Genomic DNA, 21,973 nt, shown 5'->3' with positions numbered 1-21,973 from the left:
AACCGGGCTTGTCCCGATATAAAGGAGCTCTAGCACACAACCCAATCTGTTATAATGGCCAATATCAACTCAATGCCACAAGAGAGGCCTCCGAGCGAGTATACGTAAGTCACAAATTCAGTCTGTAGAAACTTCCTATAGCCAACTCACCCTCGCAGACCGCAAGCACGCTTAACGATCCTAGGTTCCTTCACGGGCCTGTTCTGCACGGTTGGGTTCATGAACTCGTTCGGGGTATTTGAAGAATACTATGGGGAAAATAAGCTTGCTGATCAATCCGCATCAACTATCGCATGGCTTGGGGCAATCAGTATCTTCTGCATCTTTTTCATGTCGGTTTTCTCCGGTCAGTTGCTGGATGTGTTTGGACCTACTGTTAGTCGATCCCATCAAGTCGATCGGATGCATGGACTAATACGTAATTCAGTTAATGCTTTGTGTGGGTTCACTAGGGACTGTGTTCTCACTGATGATGACGTCGCTCTGCAAGGAGCTCTATCAATTTATCCTCGCCCAAGGATTCCTTCTCGGTATCTCTCTAGCACTTCTAGCTTGCCCCATGATAGCCCTTGTGGGACAGCATATCAAGGTGAAACGCGGTGCAGCGCTGGGTATAGTCCTCGGCGGTTCTTCTCTCGGAGGCGTGATCTGGCCAATTGTCATCAATGAGTTGCTCCGGAAGCCAAACATTGGATTTGAGTGGACCATGCGAATTGTTGGATTTATCATGATCCCCCTTCTCGCTGTGTCTTGCTTCTGCTGTCGCCCACCCAACACAAGCCCGATCCCAACTCAGCCACCCACGTCCGTTGACAAAGAGGCTGTAGTAGGTGAGAAAAAGCCATCGGTCCACAAGACGGACTTTTCAGTCCTCAAAAAGCCCAGTCTCCAACTCTCCTGCCTCGCATTCTTCATTATCTATTTCGGAATGTTCTCTCCATTCTTCTATACCACTTCCTATGCAGTCTCAAAAGGATTTTCCAACAACCTGGCATTTTATACCATCTCGATCATTAACGGCGCTTCATTCTTCGGTCGCATTCTTCCAGGTATAATCGCCGACCGGTATGGAAAGTTCAACTGCTGTATTGTCTTCGTTTTCTTCTCCGGGATCATTGCTCTCTGCTGGACCAAAGCGACATCCGTGGCCGGACTAGTTATCTTCTCTCTTGCATATGGCTTTGCATCTGGAGTGAGTCTACCCACCCAAAACAATCCATATTCCTAAAACTGATAATTATCACTTAAAGGCAATTCTTTCGCTCCAACAAGCTTGTGCAGCGCAGGTTTCCACGCCCCAGACAATCGGCTTAACCATAGGTACCGTCATGGCAGCAACATCGTTCTCGTACGCCCCACACCACAGTTTAAATTGCTAAGAAAAAACACAAAAGCTAATATCGTGAGCAGAGCAATGGCTGGAATCCCCATCAGCGGCGTACTAGCGGGTAAATACGGATATCTAGCACTCTCGGTCTACTCCGGCGTGAGTCTCTTAGTAGGGAGCATTCTGTTGGCGGCGGCGCGATTCACGCAGAGCACGGAGTTGATGGCTGTTGTGTAGCGGCTTTACGTTAGGGATGTTGTGGATTTCTAATATTGTGTGTAGACTATGGTATCGCTATTCTTGGTCATCAGATAGGGCATTGATATCTCATTCCACTCTCCATGCGGAGTTAGGAGCTTGGGTTTGAATATAGCAAAGTAAACTCATTAGTCTGTACATAACTATGAATATCTGATAAACCACGGGGAGGAAAGAGCGAACTAGTGATTGACTTGCAGCCACTACTCAAGTTACTGCCCAGATGGGGCCTCCGATGGCTCAGGAACTTCATGGAAGTGTACCGGGACCATGAGGGAGAAAGTTCGAAGCTACATAGCCTCTCAGAACCTGGACCAAAGATAGGTGTGGTGACAAAGTGAGTTGCTTACCCTACTCTCGACAATATCCCAATGTCGATATGACCCAAGTGCACCCTTCGGAAAGTACACATCAAGCCTCTTGAGACGGTTGTCCGCGCCCCAGATATCCAGGAGCTGCAGCACGAAATTCTTATGGGGATTGCCGAGTAGAAGAGCTGCATACTGGATTCGCTGCAAGAACTGCTCGCAGATAAATTCGGCGATGTCCATCTGTCGCATACTACAGTGGCTACCTGGAGTACCATACAAGTCGACAGGGATTCTGTACAGAACCTCAAGGGCCTCCGCTGTGATCTGCTTATTGAGTAGGAGGATGCTCGGTGTGGTACGCGTGATGTATATGCGGGGTTCGATGCATAGAGGGCCGCGCTTCCTGTATTCGATATTACCCACTTCTATGTGGTTATGTCGGTATATATCATAGGCATTTTTGTATTCGTTTGGGTTCATGCAATGCAGGTATATCATGCGTCGTATTTCGGGGGGGAAATCGAGAAAAGATGGCATTGTTGAGGGTAAAATTGAGGAATTCACCGCTTTTCGCACTTGACCAAAAACCAAGTGGCTGAAGGTCTAACCTTGCAACCTCAATATATTCAACAAAACTTGAAATAGTCCATATAAATGGGGGTACGATGTAGATGTAGATGTATGTAGTAAGTAGTATGTAAGTTGGTGAGATCCTTGGGAGGTTAAGTCGTAACCAAGTCACGCGGCCATCCTATCACCTTAATTGAGACCATTAGGATACTTACGATTACTAGTAGTATCGCTACTAATAGTTCTCTTTAACAGGTTACAGGTCGGATGGCACCGTTCTAGAGGTGAGACGCCGCGCTAGTCAATCACCTGACTTATATTACGGCTTCCGGCGCTAAACATACTCTGTTTTAATTACCCGGCATGTAAGCATTACATTACACTAATGTAGATTTTGGATAATTCAACTGCTTTCTAACTGCTTCCTAACTGATATCCAATCAATTATTATACTTCATTATTTGCTTGAATTTTGGCCCGCCGTTCCATAAGTTCTAATTCTTTCTCTTCATTTTGAAGCTGTTTTGCTTGATTTTGAATTTGTTTTTCACGTACTTCTTCCTCTCTCTCTTTTAATTGAAGCTCTAACTCACGGAGTTCTAAGGCTTGTCGTTGTTGCTCAATAGTTAGGATATTCTTTGAAGACACCTTACGAAGGCTGCGAGAGGAAGAATACGTACTTGGGTATACGGGGCTTTTAACAAAATATTTATGGAAGATAAATTGAAACTGAATTTCGCGGTAACTGGTACAGTATTTAAAAGCTGAGGTGCCGCCCCTCCTGCCAAGACCAGCGGGGCCGGCTTGCGGCTTCTCTGAAGCGGCACCTGACCTGTGTACTCTCTATTTAATACAGTGGCATCCGACGTGTAGATTAGTCATGCTAACAAGCCAGGGCTAGTTTCATGACTCAACATAAGTCTCTTGAATTTCCGTTATAGTTTGTTCTATTTTCATTATTGTTAATCACATTTTGCGTTAGTTTCATCCGTCGTTAAATACTCATTTGTTGGAGCAGAACTGTATATAGGTCCGTCGGCTAGTAATTTAAGTATAAAAGACCGTCAAGCATTTCGTAATTGTCAATGAGCCGCTGACGGTGCAGTGAAACGGATTCTTGAATATGAATCACAAAACAAGGCATAGTAGAACTATATATTATCCCAAAGAATAAAAGCTTGAAGTCCAGCTTGGATTTCTGCGAAGGCAGTTGCAGAGATGCAGGAATTGTTATTCCGCCATGGCCAATCTTATCACCATGTGACCCCGCGGAATTTTTCCGAGTCCGCCCTGCAGACGACAAGTGGCCCCGCAATTGGTTCAATTTATCTGATCAGATCGGAACGCTTTCTTCGGCCATTTCCGAGTCCCAATTTATTTCTCTTCCATTTTTTTTGGATCTTCTACTTTTACACTCCATATATTTCACCCCTCTAGCTTGTCGCTTATATTCCTCTCCCTTGTTAAACCACTCAATCACTTTCGGCGATCAAGTTTGTCGCAATCGAATTCTCCGGGGCTTCCAATTCGATCTCGAGCGACTCCACAACCCCCCAGATGGACCGCGATCAATTCAGAACCGCTGCCCATTCAGCGGTAGATGACAGTAAGCGCTCACCACCTACCTATTGAGTCGACGGTATAAATTCTAACATATATCCATAGTCATCAACTACTTTGACAGTGTTCCCGACCGGCGCGTCACCCCCACCGTCAACCCAGGCTACCTACGTCCTCTAATCCCCGAACATCCCCCCGCTGAACCGGAAGAATGGTCGCAGATCCAGACGGACGTCGACACCAAAATCAAGCCTGGCCTCACACACTGGCAACATCCGAACTTCCTGGCCTTCTATCCCGCGACGGTCACCTATCCTAGCATCCTGGGCGAGATGTACTCCGCTGCCTTCAACGCCCCCGCATTTAATTGGCTGTGCTCGCCGGCCTGCACAGAGCTGGAAACAATTGTCTTGGATTGGGTTGCGCAGGCATTGAACCTACCGAAATGCTTCTTGAGTTCGTCAGAGAACAAGGGTGGTGGTGTTCTTCAAAATAGTGCGAGTGATACAATTGCCACCATGATGATCGCTGCTCGGGAGCGACGGGTGCGCGAGCTAGCGTTAGCGGAGGGTCTGAAGGAGGGTACTCTTGAATATGAGGACCGACTAATGGACATCCGGCCGAGATTGGTCGCATTGGGAAGCAACCAGGCACACAGTAGTACCCCGAAGGGTGCATTGATTGCAGGCACGCGGTACCGTAGCGTCCCCGCCAAGCTGGAGAATAACATGGAGATGACCGGGGAAGATCTACGGTGGCTTCTGGAGCAATGTGAAAGGGACGACCTGACACCGTACTACATCACTCTGAGCATGGGAACAACGAGCACGTGCGCTGTGGATCGTATCGCGGAGATCACGGCCGTGCTCCGGGAGAAACCCTCGTGGCAGAGGATCTGGGTGCATATCGATGCAGCGTATGCCGGTTCGGCTTTGATTGCAGACGAGTTCCAGTATATTACCAAGGATCTTGCCGAAGGAATTGACAGTTTCAATTTCAATATGCACAAATGGTTGCTGGTCAACTTTGATGCAAGGTAAGCGCTGCTTGGTATCGCTTGCTGTTTCCATTGCTAACGATTCTGGTAGCTGTCTCTTTGTTCGAAACCGCTTCGACCTCACAGATGCCCTGGATATCACCCCCGCCTACCTGCGCAACCCCTACTCCGAGTCCGGCCAGGTGATCGACTACCGTAACTGGAGCATTTCCCTCGGTCGCCGATTCCGCGCTTTGAAGATCTGGTTCGTCATGCGCAGTTACGGTCTTACCGGGCTGAAAGCACACATCCGGCAAACGATCAGAGTAGGCGAAGAGTTTACAAGCCTAGTGCGCAGTCGGTCCGATCTTTTTGAAATCATCACCCGGCCCGCGTTTGGCTTGACCGTTTTCCGTATTAAAGACCCCAGAACACAGGCCAATGGATCCTCGGTCAACGGAACTGCCGTCGCGCACCCTAATGAGAAGTACGACACCCTGACGAAGGAAGTCTACGAACTCATCAACTTGCGCGGCGAGATCTTTATCACCTCCACTGTTATCGCTGGTATCTATGCGATCCGCGTGGTGTGCGCCAACGAAGCGGCGGAGGAGAAATACCTCCGGCGGGCGTTTGAGATCATCGTTGAGACCACGGACGAGGTGTTGGGTCGGTCAAATTGAGCATATCTCACCATAGTGGTGGGTAATGGACGCGATATGATTATGCACTTACCCCTTACTGAACATTAGACGAATTACGTACAAGTCCTTCAATTGCATAGAGTATTTAGATGTGTTCATTGTGTATATCCACTGGGCATACAAAGCCCAATAATAGGCGGAGTAACTCTGTGTCCGTATCTCGGATATATTCCGAGGCCATCGGCGTATCTCCGTTATCCCCGCATTCTGAGATCCATCAGACATCTACAACCAGACAACCACTTCGTCGTTCACTTCTATACCCAGCCAATTATTAAAGAGACAACGGATATGCCACCACCAACACCATCGTACGCTCCCCACCCCACATCCACACCCTTTACTAACATCATCCCAGCCACGTCCTGGTAACAGGAGCTACAGGCTTCATTGGCGCCCATGTAGTTGACAACCTGCTCGCGCGCGGCATAAGTGTCCGCGCAGCAACGCGCTCAAGCCAAAAAGGAGAACAGATGAAAGCCGCTCGGCTGCAACACGCCTCGCGACTCGAGTTCGTCGAGATAAAAGACTTCTCCCAAATCGGAGTCTTCGACAATATCATGGACGACATCGACGGCGTAATCCACGTCGCAAGCGTACGCCAACCATCCCTCTCCATTGATTTCCAATTTATATACTTCCATACACATACATATACTGATATATAAGAAAGCCATTCACATACAACACAAACAACAACGAACAAGAACTCATAATTCCCGCCATAAATGGCGTAAAGTCCATCCTCTCAGCAGCCGCAAAACAGCCCCTCATCAAACGCCTCGTTCTAACCTCCTCCTTCGCGTCCGTGGTCGACATTAACAAAGCCCCCGACCCCGATTTCACCTACACCGGCACCCACTGGAACCCACTCACCTACGAGGAGGCGATCTCCCCGGCCACAGACGCGGTGGTAGCATATCGGGGCTCGAAGAAATTCGCCGAGCTAGAAGCGTGGGGGTTCATGGAGCGGGAGAAGCCGTCATTTGAGCTCGTTACGCTTTGTCCGCCCATGACCTTTGGTCCGGTTGTGCATCCTGTTGCTGGCGTGGGGGCGTTGAACGAGTCGAATGCGGTGTTGTGGAGTATTGCTGCGGGAGCGGATCCGTTGCCTGTTGCGAGGGTTTCGGCGTGGATTGATGTGAGGGATTTGGCGGAAGCTCATGTACAGGCACTGCTTAGGCCGGGGGTTGGTGGCAGGCGGTACGTGCCTGCTTCTGGGGAGGCGTTTTCGTATGAGGTTGCGGCGGATATTATTAAAAGGAGGTTTGCGTGGGCGGGGGAGACGGTGACAGGGAATTATGAGAGTGGGAGGAGGCCATTGCCGGGGTATAGGTTGGATGGGGAGGCCGTGACGAGGGAGTTGGGGGTTGAGTTTAGGAGGTTTGAGGAGACGGTGGTGGATTTGGTGGGACAGGTTAAGGAGAGGTTTGCCTGAGTATATATACTCTTGCTTTAAGTATAGGTGGGGGGTAAGCTAGGGTTTGCGAAGGATGATATGTATACAATGGATAATCATCTACATGTCTCTATGACAAAAAAGGACATCATAGAACGAATTTGTTTACATTGTGATGTTTTAGACTTGTATGCAATAGAGAGAAATGGTAAGAGAGGGAAGATTTTTCCTGCGCGTAATGGGGATGAAACTGATATTTCACGAAAATCATGATTTCTTGAACAGAAACGAAATAAATGAAAGGACAAGACAAAAGAAGTAAGGGACGAAAAAAATGAAAACGAAAAATAAACGGCCCGAGCCGCGGATCGAACGCGGGACCTCTCGCAGATATGCTTGGGTTATTTCCCTAAGCGAGAATCATACCACTAGACCACCCGGGCGTTAGATATTCTCGGTTTTCAATTTTGACTTTATAATCCACTATGAAAGTAGTACCCCATGTCGCCAAACTGTGGTTCAAAAACTGGGGTTCAACCTCCAGTCTCCAAACAATCCTAGCTTCAAAAAAATAACTCCAATTCATCTTTGCTCTGTCCTACCTATATTGACCTGGTTTCTGGTGTGAAATTCATGACACTACTGATTTAGTACATTTATAGTGTAGTATTAGCTGCGTAATATTTGTCGCATGCTTCGCCATGGGATAGACCCTGGTCAAGCAAGCTATATATATAATAGGGCATGCGGGACTATCTTGTATATCGAGTCTACTACAACCACAGTATTTGAAAAAATGAAACACACTATTCTACATTGACTAAGCAATTTATCAATGAGAAAGTTATACTCTAGTAAGTTTTCTTAATTGAATGCATGTTCGAGGAAGGAGCGAGCAAATGTCTCGCAAGGTACATGCTTAGCCATTCATTTGTTATGGAACTTCCTAGTTAGGTATTGTTCATGTCCTTCTCACTATCCATGCTCATCATTTGAACGATGAAAAGCCCTTTTGGCCTCAGACTCATCAGTGAAACCGATCGTCCATTTCAATACCCCATATAACTCTGCCGATTTCGTTCGCAATCAACCCCAGCCGTGTTCGAAGCATACGCGCACCCTATTCATCAAGCTCACCCCCCTGCCACCCCTGATTACACGCATGAGCTGGTCACTCTTGGCTATCCACACCAAGATGTCATCCAGGCATGCCACGTTGCGAACTAAGCTGCCATAATATTATTTCTGTAGCACTGCAACAGCAACTGTCATAATGATCAGCCATGCCAAGACCGAGATACTCAACCACACCGTAGCGGCATTCGTCTGAAGCAGTTCGACTCGGTGGGACACCCTGACCATAACCGCCTGGTTAGTATGCGATATGGGTTTATGTTGTCTTGCCGCGGTGAGAGGTCATAGGGAGAGAAAACGCCGTCCCCAATAGGCCCTAGTCCACCGGGTAGGCTAGCGTCGATGGACTGATACACCCAGCCTTCCGTGGCAGTTGAGAGATTCTTGCTGACACAAGTGCTGGAAGAAGGTTATGCAGTTTTTTTTTTCCGGATAGCTGGCATAGGGTGTCCTTGCTGAGGAGTGCTGCGGGTCTTGATCAGCCATCATGTACATCGAGTACGTCATCAGGTCCATATTCAGTCCGTTCGCGCGGTCGCGGATGTTATACATATTGCCATCTAGTCCTCCAGTGCAGATTATAGAGACAACACTTTTCCCCTTGGAGAGATTGATGGTGTCGGCTGCAGTAATGTGGCCAGCACGCAATCTGGAAATTTCGGATGGTCCAAGTGTCCGGGTTGATGAATACTTCTGAGCTGGCTACTTCTACTAGGGGCTGGTAGTTCATCGTGAGAATATGTTACCTCGACAAGATCAAGTTCTCGTCAATCGAGGCTAAATCCAGAGGCGATTAGGGGAAAAATGGAACAAACAGAAAGGTGTCTGTTACCTCTTTAGGGTTAGAAGAAAATTTGCCACAATTTCTAGCTATTTGCTTTCCTGTATCGGCCTCAGAAGATCTGAAAGAGTGAGCGAAGTGGCTGACTTTGGTTGTCAGAGATCCATGATTTGATTGGACATATATATATGCATGTTGACGACTTGGGTGCAGGGACCATGTTGCGCGTGAACAGAAGGCCCCTGTGACGTGTCAGCACGCCAGAACTTTCCGTATTCAGACACAGTATCTGATATTCCTTTTTTTTTGTATCTAACAGGTCTCTGACCAATGAAACCCTCCATGGGATTGGCTCAGGTCTTGCTTCAAATCCTACCCTACCTGAGTAGGTACATATCTTCCAGCCCCGCTTCGTCACAAGGTCAACCCTACGTATTTGATACCGATGAGCAATATTCATCAGGTGAAATAACCCAGTAACCTCAGGCATTATTTGGCACTAACTACGGACTGGCCTTTCAGATGTTGGGCTTCTCAAACTGGTTTCAAAAAATCATGCACCCGGACGATATGGTGTACTGTCAGCCTTAGGGCAAACGGCGTGGCAAAGCTATGTCAAAAAGAAGATAGAATGATCCATCCCAATTCTTACAACACGACTCCCACGAGGTTTGGGAGGAAGGAAAAACGAATAGCTGGCATTCCAGCTATTGGCCTGACCAATGATGGACTCGGATGCTGGCAATGAGCAGCAGGAACTCCTCAATGTGATTATCGAAAGTATCGTGGATGAATTCTTCACGGAAATCCGGAAGGCTACGCTGCCCGAAGCTTCTCTCTGATCCAATGTAATAAGCTGTAAATAAGCTAGCATTCGAAAATCCTCCTCTATCCCGTACTAAGGTGCCAGAGGCCGTCGACGATTACCAAGATTACGTCTGGTAATCTATTGAAAAAAAATTTGAAATCTTATTATCAACGAGGAGATCCATGGATCGGGGAGTTGGTTCAGAATGTAGCCGCTCGGGCGAAAGAAATTACACAAAAGATATTTGTTGGAGCTGGAGATTACGCCTAAGTTGGCCATCATGGGTCTGTATGATTTTGTTACTGTGTGGTATTCCCCTACCCTTGATGCACTTTGATCCTTAACTGATGACTGGGGCTAGATGACAGCAGTTCAATGAAGGCGCCAAGCCGTATCGAAGCACTCCAAGATACCTGTCAGCGTGTCGTCGATATCGCCGGCCTTCTTCAGCAGCAAGGAGTTTGTCTTCGCTTTTTGAACTATCACTATGACCAATACTTTAACCTGTTGGGCAATCGAGAGGTTATCGGGAGAAGAATAAAGGAAGTGGAGTGTAAGGGCAAGACTCGACTGGGTACTGTGCTCCGAAGAAAGATTGCTGAGCCGTTGATCGTTAATAAGACACGGCTAAACCAGCTAAGAGGCCAGTCATCACAGATATCATAAAAGACGGATGCGTAAGGATCCCTTTGTCTCTATTTATTTGTATAAATATTGACTCGAGCTCTATATAAGCCACTCGGTGAAGCTACAACTGGTTTCGAGCAGGCTGTCTTGGACTGCAAGAGAAGTTTAGGCGAACTTCACTTCAACTTCAAGCCAGCGAGTGCTGTATTCCTTATTTCCCGGGTCGACGATGATCCCCAAGGCAGAGACAATTATGAGTGGTCTCAGGAAGAACAAGGACCTAGAGGAGATGCTGTACTGCTGTCCAGACCAGCTGGATGCGCGGCAAGATGTGTCCGCTAAGGCTGGAAAACACCGTAAGACTCTTCGTTTGTGGGTGCTCCCTCGTGTCCGCTTCTAAACAAGATTTGGACGACCATCTATCTTACTTCGTCCCTCATGGTTGATAATTTATTTGCGACTGTACTGGAAAGCTAGGCAGATACAGAAGCGTAATTTGGTTAACTTTGTATAGAATGCTGAGCCCTATAATAGATCGACATAAGAGTACGGCCGGGGTATTCTCTTGTTCTCTTTTCCTTTTTGCTATATTTTATTTTCGAAAGACGCAGATTAGTTGATAGCATTTCCTAGCACATTGATACTCGTAATACCGAGCCTATTATTATGGAACCCCAACTCATTATCTCAAATCTTCATAATATATCCATCGTTGGTAATACGGGTAAGGTGCCGTACTTGAAGCGTAAAATGTTTACCATTTCTCCCGCAGTTAAAGCCGATGAGCAGCTTAAAGCTAAAATTAATCAATGATAATCAGTGAGGTCAATCATAGGTCGATTTTCTCTACTTTAAGTTTATTGTATGGCATGCTTTAGCTCGAAAGTATGCCCTTGTAGTGTTCATGAAGCGTTGTATGTAACATATGAAATCTCATGCATACTCCTGTTTATTATATTTTATTTGAACTCCCCTAAAGCGATACCGATGAGTGACCCAGATAAAACCACTAGCCGAATGACTGTGAAGCATGATATCATGGATGACCTGGATGACTGGGAAATTATAGGTTTGTTGGACACGTCAGATTTCCCCTTCATAAGTGACATTATTTATCCTATGCAGGGCATAATGGCTCACGTGATAAAATGACTCTCCAGATTCTGCCAAATATTTGTCATCACCGCCTGCCTATTGCAGTGAAAATTAAAGCGTGTCCAGCGCGCGATGATCCTCATTCCTGCGCAACAGCGATGAACCCCTTTGTACAACGGTCCCCATTAGCAGCTTGGCATCCGGTTGGCCTGGCCTCCGCGTTCCCAGACCTTAGTCTGGACAATGACTGCCCCCGCATCGCGCCAAGCTGTAAAGCTTTCAGCATTCCCAGCACAAGCACCGGGGCTCCAGTCGAAGCAGATATTGACCTACCAGGAAATTTGAAGGACCAGGTGCTTGTGTTTAAATACAAGGGGAAAATCCATGCCATTGACCATGTAGGTGGGCCAGAGATGGACTATTGGTATTGAGCTAACCCATGCTAGCAATGCCCTCACTCGTCGTTCCCCCTTTCCCAGGGCAGCCTCTTCGACATTGAAGACTTCGGTGTCGTCCTTAGCGCCGGACTCACTTGCCCTAAGCATGGCTGGTCCTTCGATATTTTCTCCGGACAGGCAGACCGTGGCAATTACAAGCTCAAGGTTTGGGAGGTACAGCTGCGCGACCCCCCGGTGTCAACCGAGGACGGTTCCGAGAGCACCGACAAGGAGGTGTGGGTGAGGCGGAAGCAGCGAATTGGATAAGGAAGCGGCTTTATTGTTGGAGGAAATCTTGTCAGCTGCGTATAAGCAAGTCGACCAAGCCGGATCGACCCCGCAGGTCCCGCACTGCCGATTGACATCCGCATCTCCAACTTGCCGAGAAAACGGTGGCATGGTGCTCCTCGTGATGGATCACTGTACCCTACAATCCCTTGAACATGGGAGGCCGTGATATGGGACCATCGCGGGAAAGATAGCGAGACGCTCGCCCCTTTAGTAGAGGTCAGGTTGGGGCAGTCGAGTGCAAACGTGCGTCTTGACTCTTCCCGCCTGCTTCGCTCTAGGCATGCCCATCGCCGCCGTATTAATGGCATGCAGCCTCATGCAGTAGTGGTCGTAGTTGTCCGACCACAGAACCAGGTCTTCGAAGCGGATGGGCATGCTCACTGTAAATTCTCTCTGTCTTCTTGCTTCACTAGAGTTTATCGTACATATATCAGATAGAGCAATATTAATATAGAATTTTGACCCCGAACCCAACCCGTTAATAACTTGCTTAGTTCCATGACTGGCTTTCTACCCCAACTAATAGATACACTTACGGCAATTGGCAAAAAGAACTTCAGGAGAAGCAGATTATTCATATCTCCCGGTGTCTATTGTTCAGCTAGAACTACTGGGCTATAAGGGATGGTGCTCGTCTCTAATCTAGCAATGAATGTCTAGGTGGCTATGTTATAAACAAATTCGGAGTTGTGTGTTTCTTTATCTATCCTTTTGAATTTTTTTCTCTTTCTTTTAATATAATATATTGTATTGTTCCTTGTAGATACATCAAGTGCAATTACCAACATTCGTACCACATGCTGTCCGATCAGCTATTAGTGCCCGCAGATCTTCCTCACTTGTGTGTCTATAATCCATACTCAGAGTGGATACTTCCCAGGCCCTTTTCTTTAGGACCACCCCGTAGCATATGTTTAAGCGCCCCAGTAGGATTAGCTAGCGCAGCCAAGTTTGTCCGCTGAAGAAGGTATACGTTAGGTCATCACCAGCTCATTAGAGAGATAGTAGCAATACCACTTACGGTTAGGTCCCTTGCTATAGAGACAGTTATCAGCTCCAAAATAGGCCTCGCCCCAAGACATTGGGATATCAACATTAAGTTCGCAGTGGGGTTGATTGTTAGAGTCGAGGCAGGCCTGAATTCGGGTATTTCCTGCCACAACACAGGCAGAGTCATGGGAGATATCGGGGGTTGCACAGATTGTCACAGAACTGTTAACAATAATACAGCCTTTATTCACATTCTATTATATAGAAATAAACATTAGAATGGTCAGAGCCCTTATGTACAGGTGCCAGGTAGTAGTTACTTACTAAAACAGTGTTTGCCTCCACAGCAGCAAGAAGGGCAGCAGCAGCAACCAAAAGAACAGGAGTGAAGTGAAACATATTGAGTGCGTCTACCACCTCAATAAAAGAAAATACTTGTGTTGTTGTATAAACAAACTAACGAAGTGAGAATGACTGAGAAGGTTGAGGAATAAAGATACTAATCTACTGCAACGGGAAGAGGGGGCACTTATATCTCTTGTCCTCTTAAATAACAACTTTGACTGTGCTATCGTAGACAGAAGATAAACAGAGAAGGAAACTAACGGTTTTCCCTAACTTGGAGTTTCCGTGATTTTGAGATGTTGGGATGGCTCTATTCATGGTTCCACAGAAAGTATGGCGCAGTTGTGAATCCTACTGTTATTGTTTTTTCCTAGAGGCGGGACTTAAGTAACCGCCGAGCTCCAGGCTATCGTTTATTAGGTGCGCGTCATGAAAATACGGATATGATGACACTATTCCATTTCTACGGAGTTTCCCTTTTGGGGAAGAGTAGGGGAATGCGTCCTCTGTATTCAAGTCAGCGAGAACTGTACTAAAAAATCTTGCTAGGGTGACTGCTGTGCCAGGTCATGGTATAGCAAATGTAGTATCGAGATTCTACAAAGGTAGTGGCGTCCCCAGGATGTATAAACCTTACTTTATCAAGACTATGCTAAGCTTTAACTGACCCTCTTATTTTATTTTGTTGGCAGGCACCGATTTCGCCAAAGGGCTAAGATCTTCAAGCTCGGCCTCGCCTAACGTTGCGGTAATGGAACACGAGGCCTCTGCCCAATCCCGCAATCCAGGGTTTCCGAGTTGCGGGGTCGAAGGATTCCGGAGGTGATACGTTGGATTTATCGGTTTGCCTTTCTGGTATGTGATCAACAGATCATCAGATCCCATGTTACATAGTTTAATTCATGGCCCACTGATGGGAAAATGCAAGCAATCTCTTGGTATCAGCTACTACACGGGTGAATGATCTCCAGATTCTTAAGGCGGGAAGTCACTTAACTAAGATCTTTAGCTTTGATATCGGAGGTTAGTAAACTTCCGTCTTCATCGGAGAGCTATGCAACTTGGCCATATAGAAATATAATAGACTTTCTGTGACATCATAAAAGTGTCCTTTGGTCTTCTAATATCTTAGGATCACGGGAATTCCAAGTTAGGAAAGATAATGTGGCTAGAGGTGTATAGTTGAGGTTATTACTTATGAGGAAAAATGATATAAAAGCCCCTCCACTACTCTCCCCACTTGGTTGATATCCTCGTACCACTCAATTCTGCTTCATAAATTGAATTTTCTGCACAGCATTTAATCATATTTTCTGTTTATCCTACCCAACACTCAGAATGGTTCTCCTTGGTGCGTATTTAGCAGCAGCATCCATTTTTGGCGCTGTAGATGCACTTCAGTTAGTAAGTAACAGCTACCTGGCACACATTGCTAGAAATGGTCTAATAATTTATCTTTGCATATAATAGTACGTCAACAAGGGCTGTATCTTTGTGAATCAGATGACAGTCTGTCATGGTGATGTTGGGGCTCCCTGTGTTGTCGATGGCTATACTTCAATACAGGCTTGCCTTGACTCTAATAACACCCCGCACTGTTCACTTAATATGAACCTCCCCACAGGGTACGGCAATGTCTATTGGGGAGAAGACAACTGCCTGTATAGCGAGGGATCTAACCGTAAGTGATGAAACTACTGTTTACTTTTGTTAATCTGGTACTATCCTAACATATATCTTGTTCAGCTACAAAATATGGCTGCGCTACAGCTGCCAACTAGAGTGCACAGACATGTCTTAGCCGCAAAATGTACCTATTGGGCAAGGTGATTTTCAACGAACCTGAAGATTAGGACAGTGGAACTTTATCTCATGTTGAGGGAGAACATCATCTCCCCAGTGTTATTTGTTAGGAATTGTTACAATACGGGGCTGAGGTATAGCTTTGTAGGCACCACGGCGATGCCTTAATATCAGATTAGACGTTTCAGCTCTAGGTGCTTCGTCAGGTGCTACATCTGTATCTTAGAGTCTGAACTCCTGCCTGCCAGCGACTAGCTCCTGCGATATGTATAAGATCCAACTTCCTCTTCATATCGTTCTTGGTCCAACAAATTTAAAATAACCATTAGTCCGCAGGAGCTTTTCTTTCTTAGAAAGTTCTTCTAAGTCAGTCTAATAGTTTCTTTAAATCTTCACGTTCTGTTGTGTTTCATAATTTATCTACGAGTTCCAGGGATACAAACTAGTTACTGGTTAGAGAAAGTCTAATGGGCTTCTAATAAGATAGTGAAGACATGATACTATTTAATTGCTGAATGTGTTCTGATGGTTGGCGTGTCTGCGAAGATATATCCCTCTGCCATATTCACAAATACTAGTGCAACTGTGGGCTTCTCATCAGGCCTTTTGGGGAAAGGCGGCGAGATGGGAGGGCAGCAACGGTAAATCCATCATCAATCCGGACTGTGGATAAGTCAGGGCTTCTAATACAGCATGTATTGGGACGCAAGGACATGGTTTAGGTGTAGAAGATTGGTACAATACCCGAAAGTGAGATATTAATAAACGCTTCCAGACTACAAAATATGGTTTAGAGAGTGGTGTGACAAGGAAAGATATCAAACGCCACTGTCAGTGACTCTTGATATTAGATCCCCAGCTAGGCTGGCAATAACCCTGAGCTTTGCCCAAATAGGGGTATGTAGACCCAGACTTGCCGGAATTCTGTCCTACAAGCTTTGCTCTGACCCAGGAACCTGGTGAAGGAATATGATATGGGGATTTGGAGAATGCCCAGGCGATCATCCGGAGACTGACTCTCCAATACTAGCGAGACACTAACTCATCAGCGGGGATGGCACTGACCCAAAGATCCATTAGTAATTCTTAACATGACAAATTCGTTAACACTTCATGAATACCCAATTAGGGCACTCGCACTGCCCGAGATTAGTAACCTCCCTCAATGTCGTGATGCTGTTCAACCGACCTAGAATAACCCACGATGTCTAATTCTCAATTAACACTTTATGCATCCGTACAAAATAAACATCCCAACTTTCCCGACGCCTCGCGGTAGATTCTACTAGTATGACTCCCCAAGTGATCCCGTACGAGGGTATTCCCTACTTCACCCCCGCCAACAATGGCGGGGCAGCCAAAGACCCGAAGAGTCCAGATACCCCCACTCTATTCCGCCCCCTCCACATCCGGGGCCTGACATTGAAGAACCGGATCATGGTCGCACCCATGTGCATGTACTCAACACAATCGGACCCATCATCACCCTTTGTTGGTGCGCTGACAAACTACCATATCGCCCACCTAGGACACCTTGCCTTCAAAGGCGTGGGACTGATTATCATCGAGGCAACAGCGGTCCAGCCCAATGGCCGGATTTCGCCTAACGACTCCGGTCTCTGGCAGGAGGGCACTGAGTCGGAGCAGTTCCAAGGGCTGAAGCGCGTTGTAGACTTTGTTCATAGCCAGGGAGCGAAGATCGCTATTCAACTTGCCCATGCTGGTCGCAAGGCCAGTACCATGGCACCCTGGGTTGCAAAGGAGGCAGGAAAGTGCAGTCTCCGAGCTGAAGAAAGTGTTGGTGGATGGCCCGACAACGTTGTGGGGCCCTCTGGCGGCGCGGAACACGTCTGGGCGCTGGGAGACGGATTCTGGGCTCCACGCGAGCTTAGTACTGCAGAGGTAGAGGGGATAGTGGAGGCATTCGCTAAGAGTGCTAAGCTAGCTGTCCTGGCTGGTGTGGACGCCATCGAGATTCACGGAGCACATGGGTATTTGATCTGCCAGTTTCTGAGCCCAGTTACCAACCGGCGGACCGACAAATATGGTGGCTCATTTGAAAATCGAACGCGGATCGTGCGGGAAATTGCTGCGGCGATTCGTGCCGTGATCCCTGCTGATATGCCTCTATTCTTGTGCATCAGTGTTACTGAATGGCTTGACGGCAAGGCTCCCGAGTTTTGGGACCTCCATTCTTCCATTGCACTTGCTAAATTGCTTCCTGACTTGGGAATTGATTTCCTTGATGTGAGCTCTGGCGGTAACCACAAAGGATCAGGTAATTGAGCCGCATACACACTATCAGATTGATCTTGCTAGAAAAATGCGAAAGGCAATTCGACAGGCCGGACAAAGAACACTGGTTGGAGCCGTGGGTTTAATTACACAAGCAGACGCTGCCAGTCAGATTGTCCAGGGAGCACATGCCGATGAAGCAGAAGCGGCTGAAGCGATGCTAACCGGTTCGCAACCAGAGGCTGACGCTGTGCTACTGGGACGTCAATTCCTTAGAGAAGCAGATTGGGTGATCAATGCAGCAAAGAAGCTGGGGGTTCCTTTTACCGCATCTTTGCAGCTCGGTCGTGCAGTTTGAACTGATATAATGGTTTGTTTAGGGATGGGGACAATTCCATCTAACGAAAAATGATAGAGAGCTAGGAATCAGGGAACCACTGTTGTTATCCATAGATCATCTTGTTTGTGATGTTGGTTGCCAAATTTACGTCACGACATGCCTCTTCCTTGCAATCTCCACGCTTGCTGTCGTAGCCTTTTTTCTCTTTTGCCCTTATTACCCTTCGTAACCCAATCTTTTGTGAGACCTATCTCACCCGTAACCCGTTCGAGTTCTTCTAGCTAAGGGTCTGTCTACTAAAAGAGGAGTGAAGACACTCGATGAGATGGCTTTTAATTTTGTACGCAAAGTATATCGGGTCTAGGGACAAATATCTCTACGCTAAGGAACGGCTATACATATCACAGATCCTAAGGCTCGCATCATAAAATCTATAACCACAGGGGGGTAACATGTCATCTGAGAAGTAGATACTAAGAGTGATATCTAGATACTACGATCCTAAATGTCAAGAGCATTTATGACTCACAATTCTTTCCATCCCTCACTCTGTTGACCCTCCCTCCGTCTTACCATGCATCGCTTACGCCCCCATCTCACATTGCATGCACACTCTGTTACATTGCGCCTAGAGAGCAGATAGGGGTTGCCATTTTGAGGCATCAGCGATGAGGGCTATTAAAAATAGAGATAAAAGCGGCCTGTATCCATCTCCCACTGTCCAAATCCACATCCATCACACAAGCAACAAAGAAGCCAACCACAGCATCTCACCACTCCATCAACATGCAACCATCCAAGTTCTGGCTCTCCTTGCTCGCTCCCGCCACCATGGTCATGGCAGAGCAAATCGTACGTTTCCGTCCCCTGCCTCTAGCTTGTACAAAGTATAACACCTCATCCAGGGCACCCAATACACGGATGAAAAATGTTCAAGCGCAAGCACTACCCCTGTTCTACGCGGCAAATGCATTAAGACCGGTGGCGAAGGGTGGGACATACATTCTAGGCGCTAGATATCTCTTGATCACAAACGCTGACTCACTCACTACAGATCGCTTGATTTCAACAATGGGGTAGCTTTTGCATTCGGCTACGCGTGAGTCGACGTTACGACTTCTTCTCTCCTTTCTCAATTATAAACTTCGACACTAACTAGTGATCTGCATACAGCTCCGATGACTGCACCGGAAACAGAGTAAATTTGGATGACTACCATGGTTGCGTGAAGCTGTCCTCCGTGTCCGGCGTTAGGTCCATTTCCTTCGTTTGGTGAGAGACAGGTGATATGCATATCGGGGAGGTAGCACTATGATCCAGTGCTAAAATCGTTCACTCTGGTAAAGGGGTTTATTTGCGCATATGCGCGCAGGAGATTTGGTCGTGAATTTGGTTTCTTATGTATTTCGTGCTCGAGTAGTCTGTTGAACTAGGTTCTGAACATTGAAGACGAACTCCTGAGATCTGCAACTATCTATAATTATGAGGGCGCGAAAATCAGCCCAATAAATAACTTGGCAAGTTCTGGGATGAGCGTCTCACAGGACTATAGATCCTGAAATATGTGTACGTATATATATGGTACAAGGTACGATGTAAAATAACATACAGCTGTTGTCGCGTTCAAGTAATTAGTCGCTATAAAAGGACTAATGCGATGAGGACGGGATAACGCATGGCGCTAACAGCTGAGCGGACGCACACCATTAGTGTTGGACTAGATTGTGTGAGAATTTTATCTAGGCTGCCGTCCCATCGATTTATCCCGTTAGCCGCTGTCAAGTGGAATGTCTATTATGATTTTTGGTATACCGATCTCTACCTGACAAGGGAGTTTGTTCTGAAAGATCCGTTCTCCATAAAGGTACAGAAAGCGAAATGGAAGACATACCCCGCTACGTCTATTCACGTATTGAACCCGATGAGTTCCGCATCCTCAAGATCCTTGAGGTAACTCCCCAGATTATATTCAGCCTGGAGCCATTCTCCATTTACGATGCCCCAGGATACGAGGCTTTGTCGTACGCATGGGGTACATCGCCAGAATCGGAAGAGAGTATATGCAACGGCGCACGTTTTCGTATCTCCAGGACTTTGGGCCAAGCACTGCGGGGAATCTACGCATATTCCGGATCAGCTTGGGTATGGGTCGATGCGATTTGCATCAATCAAACCGACGCAGTGGAGAAGGCGCACCAGGTGGCGGCGATGGGCGAACTATATTCCTACGCTGACCAGGTCTTGATCTGGCTGGGAGAGGAAGCCGACCAGAGCGACCTGGCGTGTTCCTTGTTGCCCGAACTTACGGACAGAATCTGGGCACTGAAGGACAGTGAAGTGGGGTGGAGACCGCTAAGCACAGACGAGGTTGTAGCGCAGGGGCTCCCGCATCCTGATGATCCGCTCTGGCGCGCTGTATTTTTGCTGTACGGTCGGGCTTGGTTTCAGCGATTGTGGATTGTGCAGGAGATTGTCTTAGCGCAGCAGTGCGTATTTCTGTGCGGCGCGCGACGGATTGAGTGGCAATATGTGTTGAATTTTGCTGTCGCGACGTCAAAATCTTTCTTTGTCGGGAATATCGCAGGGCTGCACACCCAAGCGATGGGGGAGGACCAGGTGCACCGGTCGACGAACGGGATTAGGCTTATCAGGAACTCGTGGCGGTTGCAGACGGGGCTGGACCAGCCCGAGAAGGAGATTGATGGGATCCAAGCAGCAATGGACGTCATGCAGAGCCAGGGTGCGTCTGTGAAGGTGGACTATGTTTATGGAGTCCTCGGCATGCTCAGTGAGGCCATGCGGAAGATGGTAGTGGTGGATTACTCCGAAGAGGTCAAGCAGAACTACGGGATGGTTCATGCTAGCTTTTTCCGGCACTGCTTGGAGAGGGTCACCGATTGGCCATCACTGCGTTTCCCTCCGAAGACATCCCGTGTAAATACCCCCTCATGGTGTCCGCCTTGGGGCAGCGGCTGGAATGACGGCTATCTGCCCGTCGTGGGTTGCAGGGCTGGGAGACCAATTGCAACCTCGCTCCCACCATCCCCTTATCGTCTATGCCTTGCGACCGGCGGAGAAAGTGACGGGGTCCTGCGAATTTCTGGTGTATCTGTGGACACGGTCCGGGGGATCGTTCCCCTCAGCCAAGTTTTCGACGAGGACACGAACATTGTGCACGCACGTCGAATCTTGAGCGTCCTCCAGGACTGTTCCTCCCACCTCCCCGACGGCGCCGATGCCCACCAACGTCTTCTAGGGGTTCTAATTGGCCAGCATGGCTGGCTCGAATCACCCCAGTTCTCGGGCCATCCACACGGCAATATACTGGACAGCCTTGTTTCATTTTTGAAGCCTCTTGCTAAAAGCGAAGAAGAGAATGAAGGCAAGGCCGGTCATGTCCCTCTTAACCTAGATACGGCAGAATATTTTTTGGACCAGCATCGTTTCTGGCGGGGCTATCTCAACCTCATGATGGTTCGATGGCCAGGTAGAAGCTTTGCGGTAACCACGAACGGCTGTATGGCGATAGTTCCCTGTGACACCAAACCCGGAGACACGGTGTGTGTCTTTCTGGGAGCGACACTCCCACAGATTATTTCTCGGCATGAAAACAGGGTACACTGGACGTATATTGGACCTAGCGTTGTCGATGGCGTTATGAAAGGAGAGATCTTCGATACCATGAAGGATTGGATGAACAGGAAGGAGATCTTCTGTCTGAGGTAGTAGTATCGGGTAGTCGTCTAGGAGATCTTGCTGGCGATGGTGGTAGCTCGCACTGGCCTATAAGCGCGGCGGAGCAACCCTTTGGTGGAGTCCACGAGAGCGGACTGGGTCGGGAAGGTAGAATCGTGGCTCTTGAGGAATATTTGGATATCAAGAGTATCACGACTGGCATTTGAAGGTAAACAATTAGTAAATCTGGTCTACAAGACATTTTCTGTCATACCTTGAAGATTTTGACTTTTATTCAACCTTTGAT

The 21,973-nt window shown here is 47.5% G+C and overlaps 7 protein-coding genes and 1 non-coding gene across 8 annotated transcripts; 6 read left to right on the top strand and 2 right to left on the bottom strand.

The window, feature by feature from the left end:
- Positions 1 to 54: 54 nt before the first annotated feature.
- Positions 55 to 1,564, top strand: BDW43DRAFT_312840 (putative MFS monocarboxylate transporter; the record flags this gene model as incomplete). Its single annotated transcript, XM_032047451.1, has 5 exons — positions 55 to 104; positions 159 to 375; positions 428 to 1,192; positions 1,251 to 1,348; positions 1,411 to 1,564. The coding sequence occupies 5 exons, from the start codon at positions 55 to 57 to the stop codon at positions 1,562 to 1,564; spliced, it is 1,284 nt and encodes a 427-aa protein (XP_031898451.1).
- On the bottom strand, positions 1,513 to 2,687 carry BDW43DRAFT_135332 (uncharacterized protein). Its single transcript, XM_032038245.1, has 2 exons — positions 1,936 to 2,687; positions 1,513 to 1,875 (listed from the first exon to the last, which is right to left on the bottom strand). Exons 1-2 carry the CDS (start codon positions 2,431 to 2,433, stop codon positions 1,798 to 1,800), a joined length of 576 nt encoding a protein of 191 aa, XP_031898450.1. The 5' UTR covers positions 2,434 to 2,687; the 3' UTR covers positions 1,513 to 1,797.
- A 1,336-nt stretch (positions 2,688 to 4,023) lies between these two features.
- Positions 4,024 to 7,144, top strand: BDW43DRAFT_301568 (bifunctional pyridoxal-dependent decarboxylase/aldehyde reductase; the record flags this gene model as incomplete). The annotated part of the gene is made up of 6 exons (XM_032045069.1): positions 4,024 to 4,072; positions 4,132 to 5,062; positions 5,115 to 5,646; positions 5,942 to 5,955; positions 6,065 to 6,302; positions 6,380 to 7,144. 6 exons carry the CDS (start codon positions 4,024 to 4,026, stop codon positions 7,142 to 7,144), a joined length of 2,529 nt encoding a protein of 842 aa, XP_031898449.1.
- Positions 7,145 to 7,458: 314 nt separating this feature from the next.
- Positions 7,459 to 7,548, bottom strand: BDW43DRAFT_t163. The gene has a single exon. It is a non-coding gene; the product is annotated as a tRNA-Pro (tRNA).
- Positions 7,549 to 10,656: 3,108 nt separating this feature from the next.
- On the top strand, positions 10,657 to 10,902 carry BDW43DRAFT_281956 (uncharacterized protein). Its single transcript, XM_032042574.1, has one exon. It carries the CDS (start codon positions 10,685 to 10,687, stop codon positions 10,853 to 10,855), a length of 171 nt encoding a protein of 56 aa, XP_031898448.1. The 5' UTR covers positions 10,657 to 10,684; the 3' UTR covers positions 10,856 to 10,902.
- Positions 10,903 to 11,678: 776 nt separating this feature from the next.
- On the top strand, positions 11,679 to 12,732 carry BDW43DRAFT_281954 (Rieske (2Fe-2S) protein). Its single transcript, XM_032042573.1, has 2 exons — positions 11,679 to 11,948; positions 11,997 to 12,732. Exons 1-2 carry the CDS (start codon positions 11,709 to 11,711, stop codon positions 12,252 to 12,254), a joined length of 498 nt encoding a protein of 165 aa, XP_031898447.1. The 5' UTR covers positions 11,679 to 11,708; the 3' UTR covers positions 12,255 to 12,732.
- Positions 12,733 to 16,682: 3,950 nt separating this feature from the next.
- On the top strand, positions 16,683 to 18,082 carry BDW43DRAFT_281953 (uncharacterized protein; the record flags this gene model as incomplete). Its single annotated transcript, XM_032042572.1, has 1 exon — positions 16,683 to 18,082. A coding segment is annotated over exon 1 (992 nt), but the record flags the coding sequence as incomplete, so codon positions are not given.
- A 1,714-nt stretch (positions 18,083 to 19,796) lies between these two features.
- Positions 19,797 to 21,953, top strand: BDW43DRAFT_135275 (HET domain-containing protein). Its single transcript, XM_032038244.1, has one exon. It carries the CDS (start codon positions 19,870 to 19,872, stop codon positions 21,715 to 21,717), a length of 1,848 nt encoding a protein of 615 aa, XP_031898445.1. The 5' UTR covers positions 19,797 to 19,869; the 3' UTR covers positions 21,718 to 21,953.
- Positions 21,954 to 21,973: the final 20 nt, after the last annotated feature.

The sequence above is a fragment of the Aspergillus alliaceus genome, assembly GCF_009176365.1.
Source record: "Aspergillus alliaceus strain CBS 536.65 unplaced genomic scaffold BDW43scaffold_33, whole genome shotgun sequence".
NCBI classification, from domain to species: domain Eukaryota; kingdom Fungi; phylum Ascomycota; class Eurotiomycetes; order Eurotiales; family Aspergillaceae; genus Aspergillus; species Aspergillus alliaceus.
This window is presented reverse-complemented; position numbering and strand designations above follow the sequence as displayed.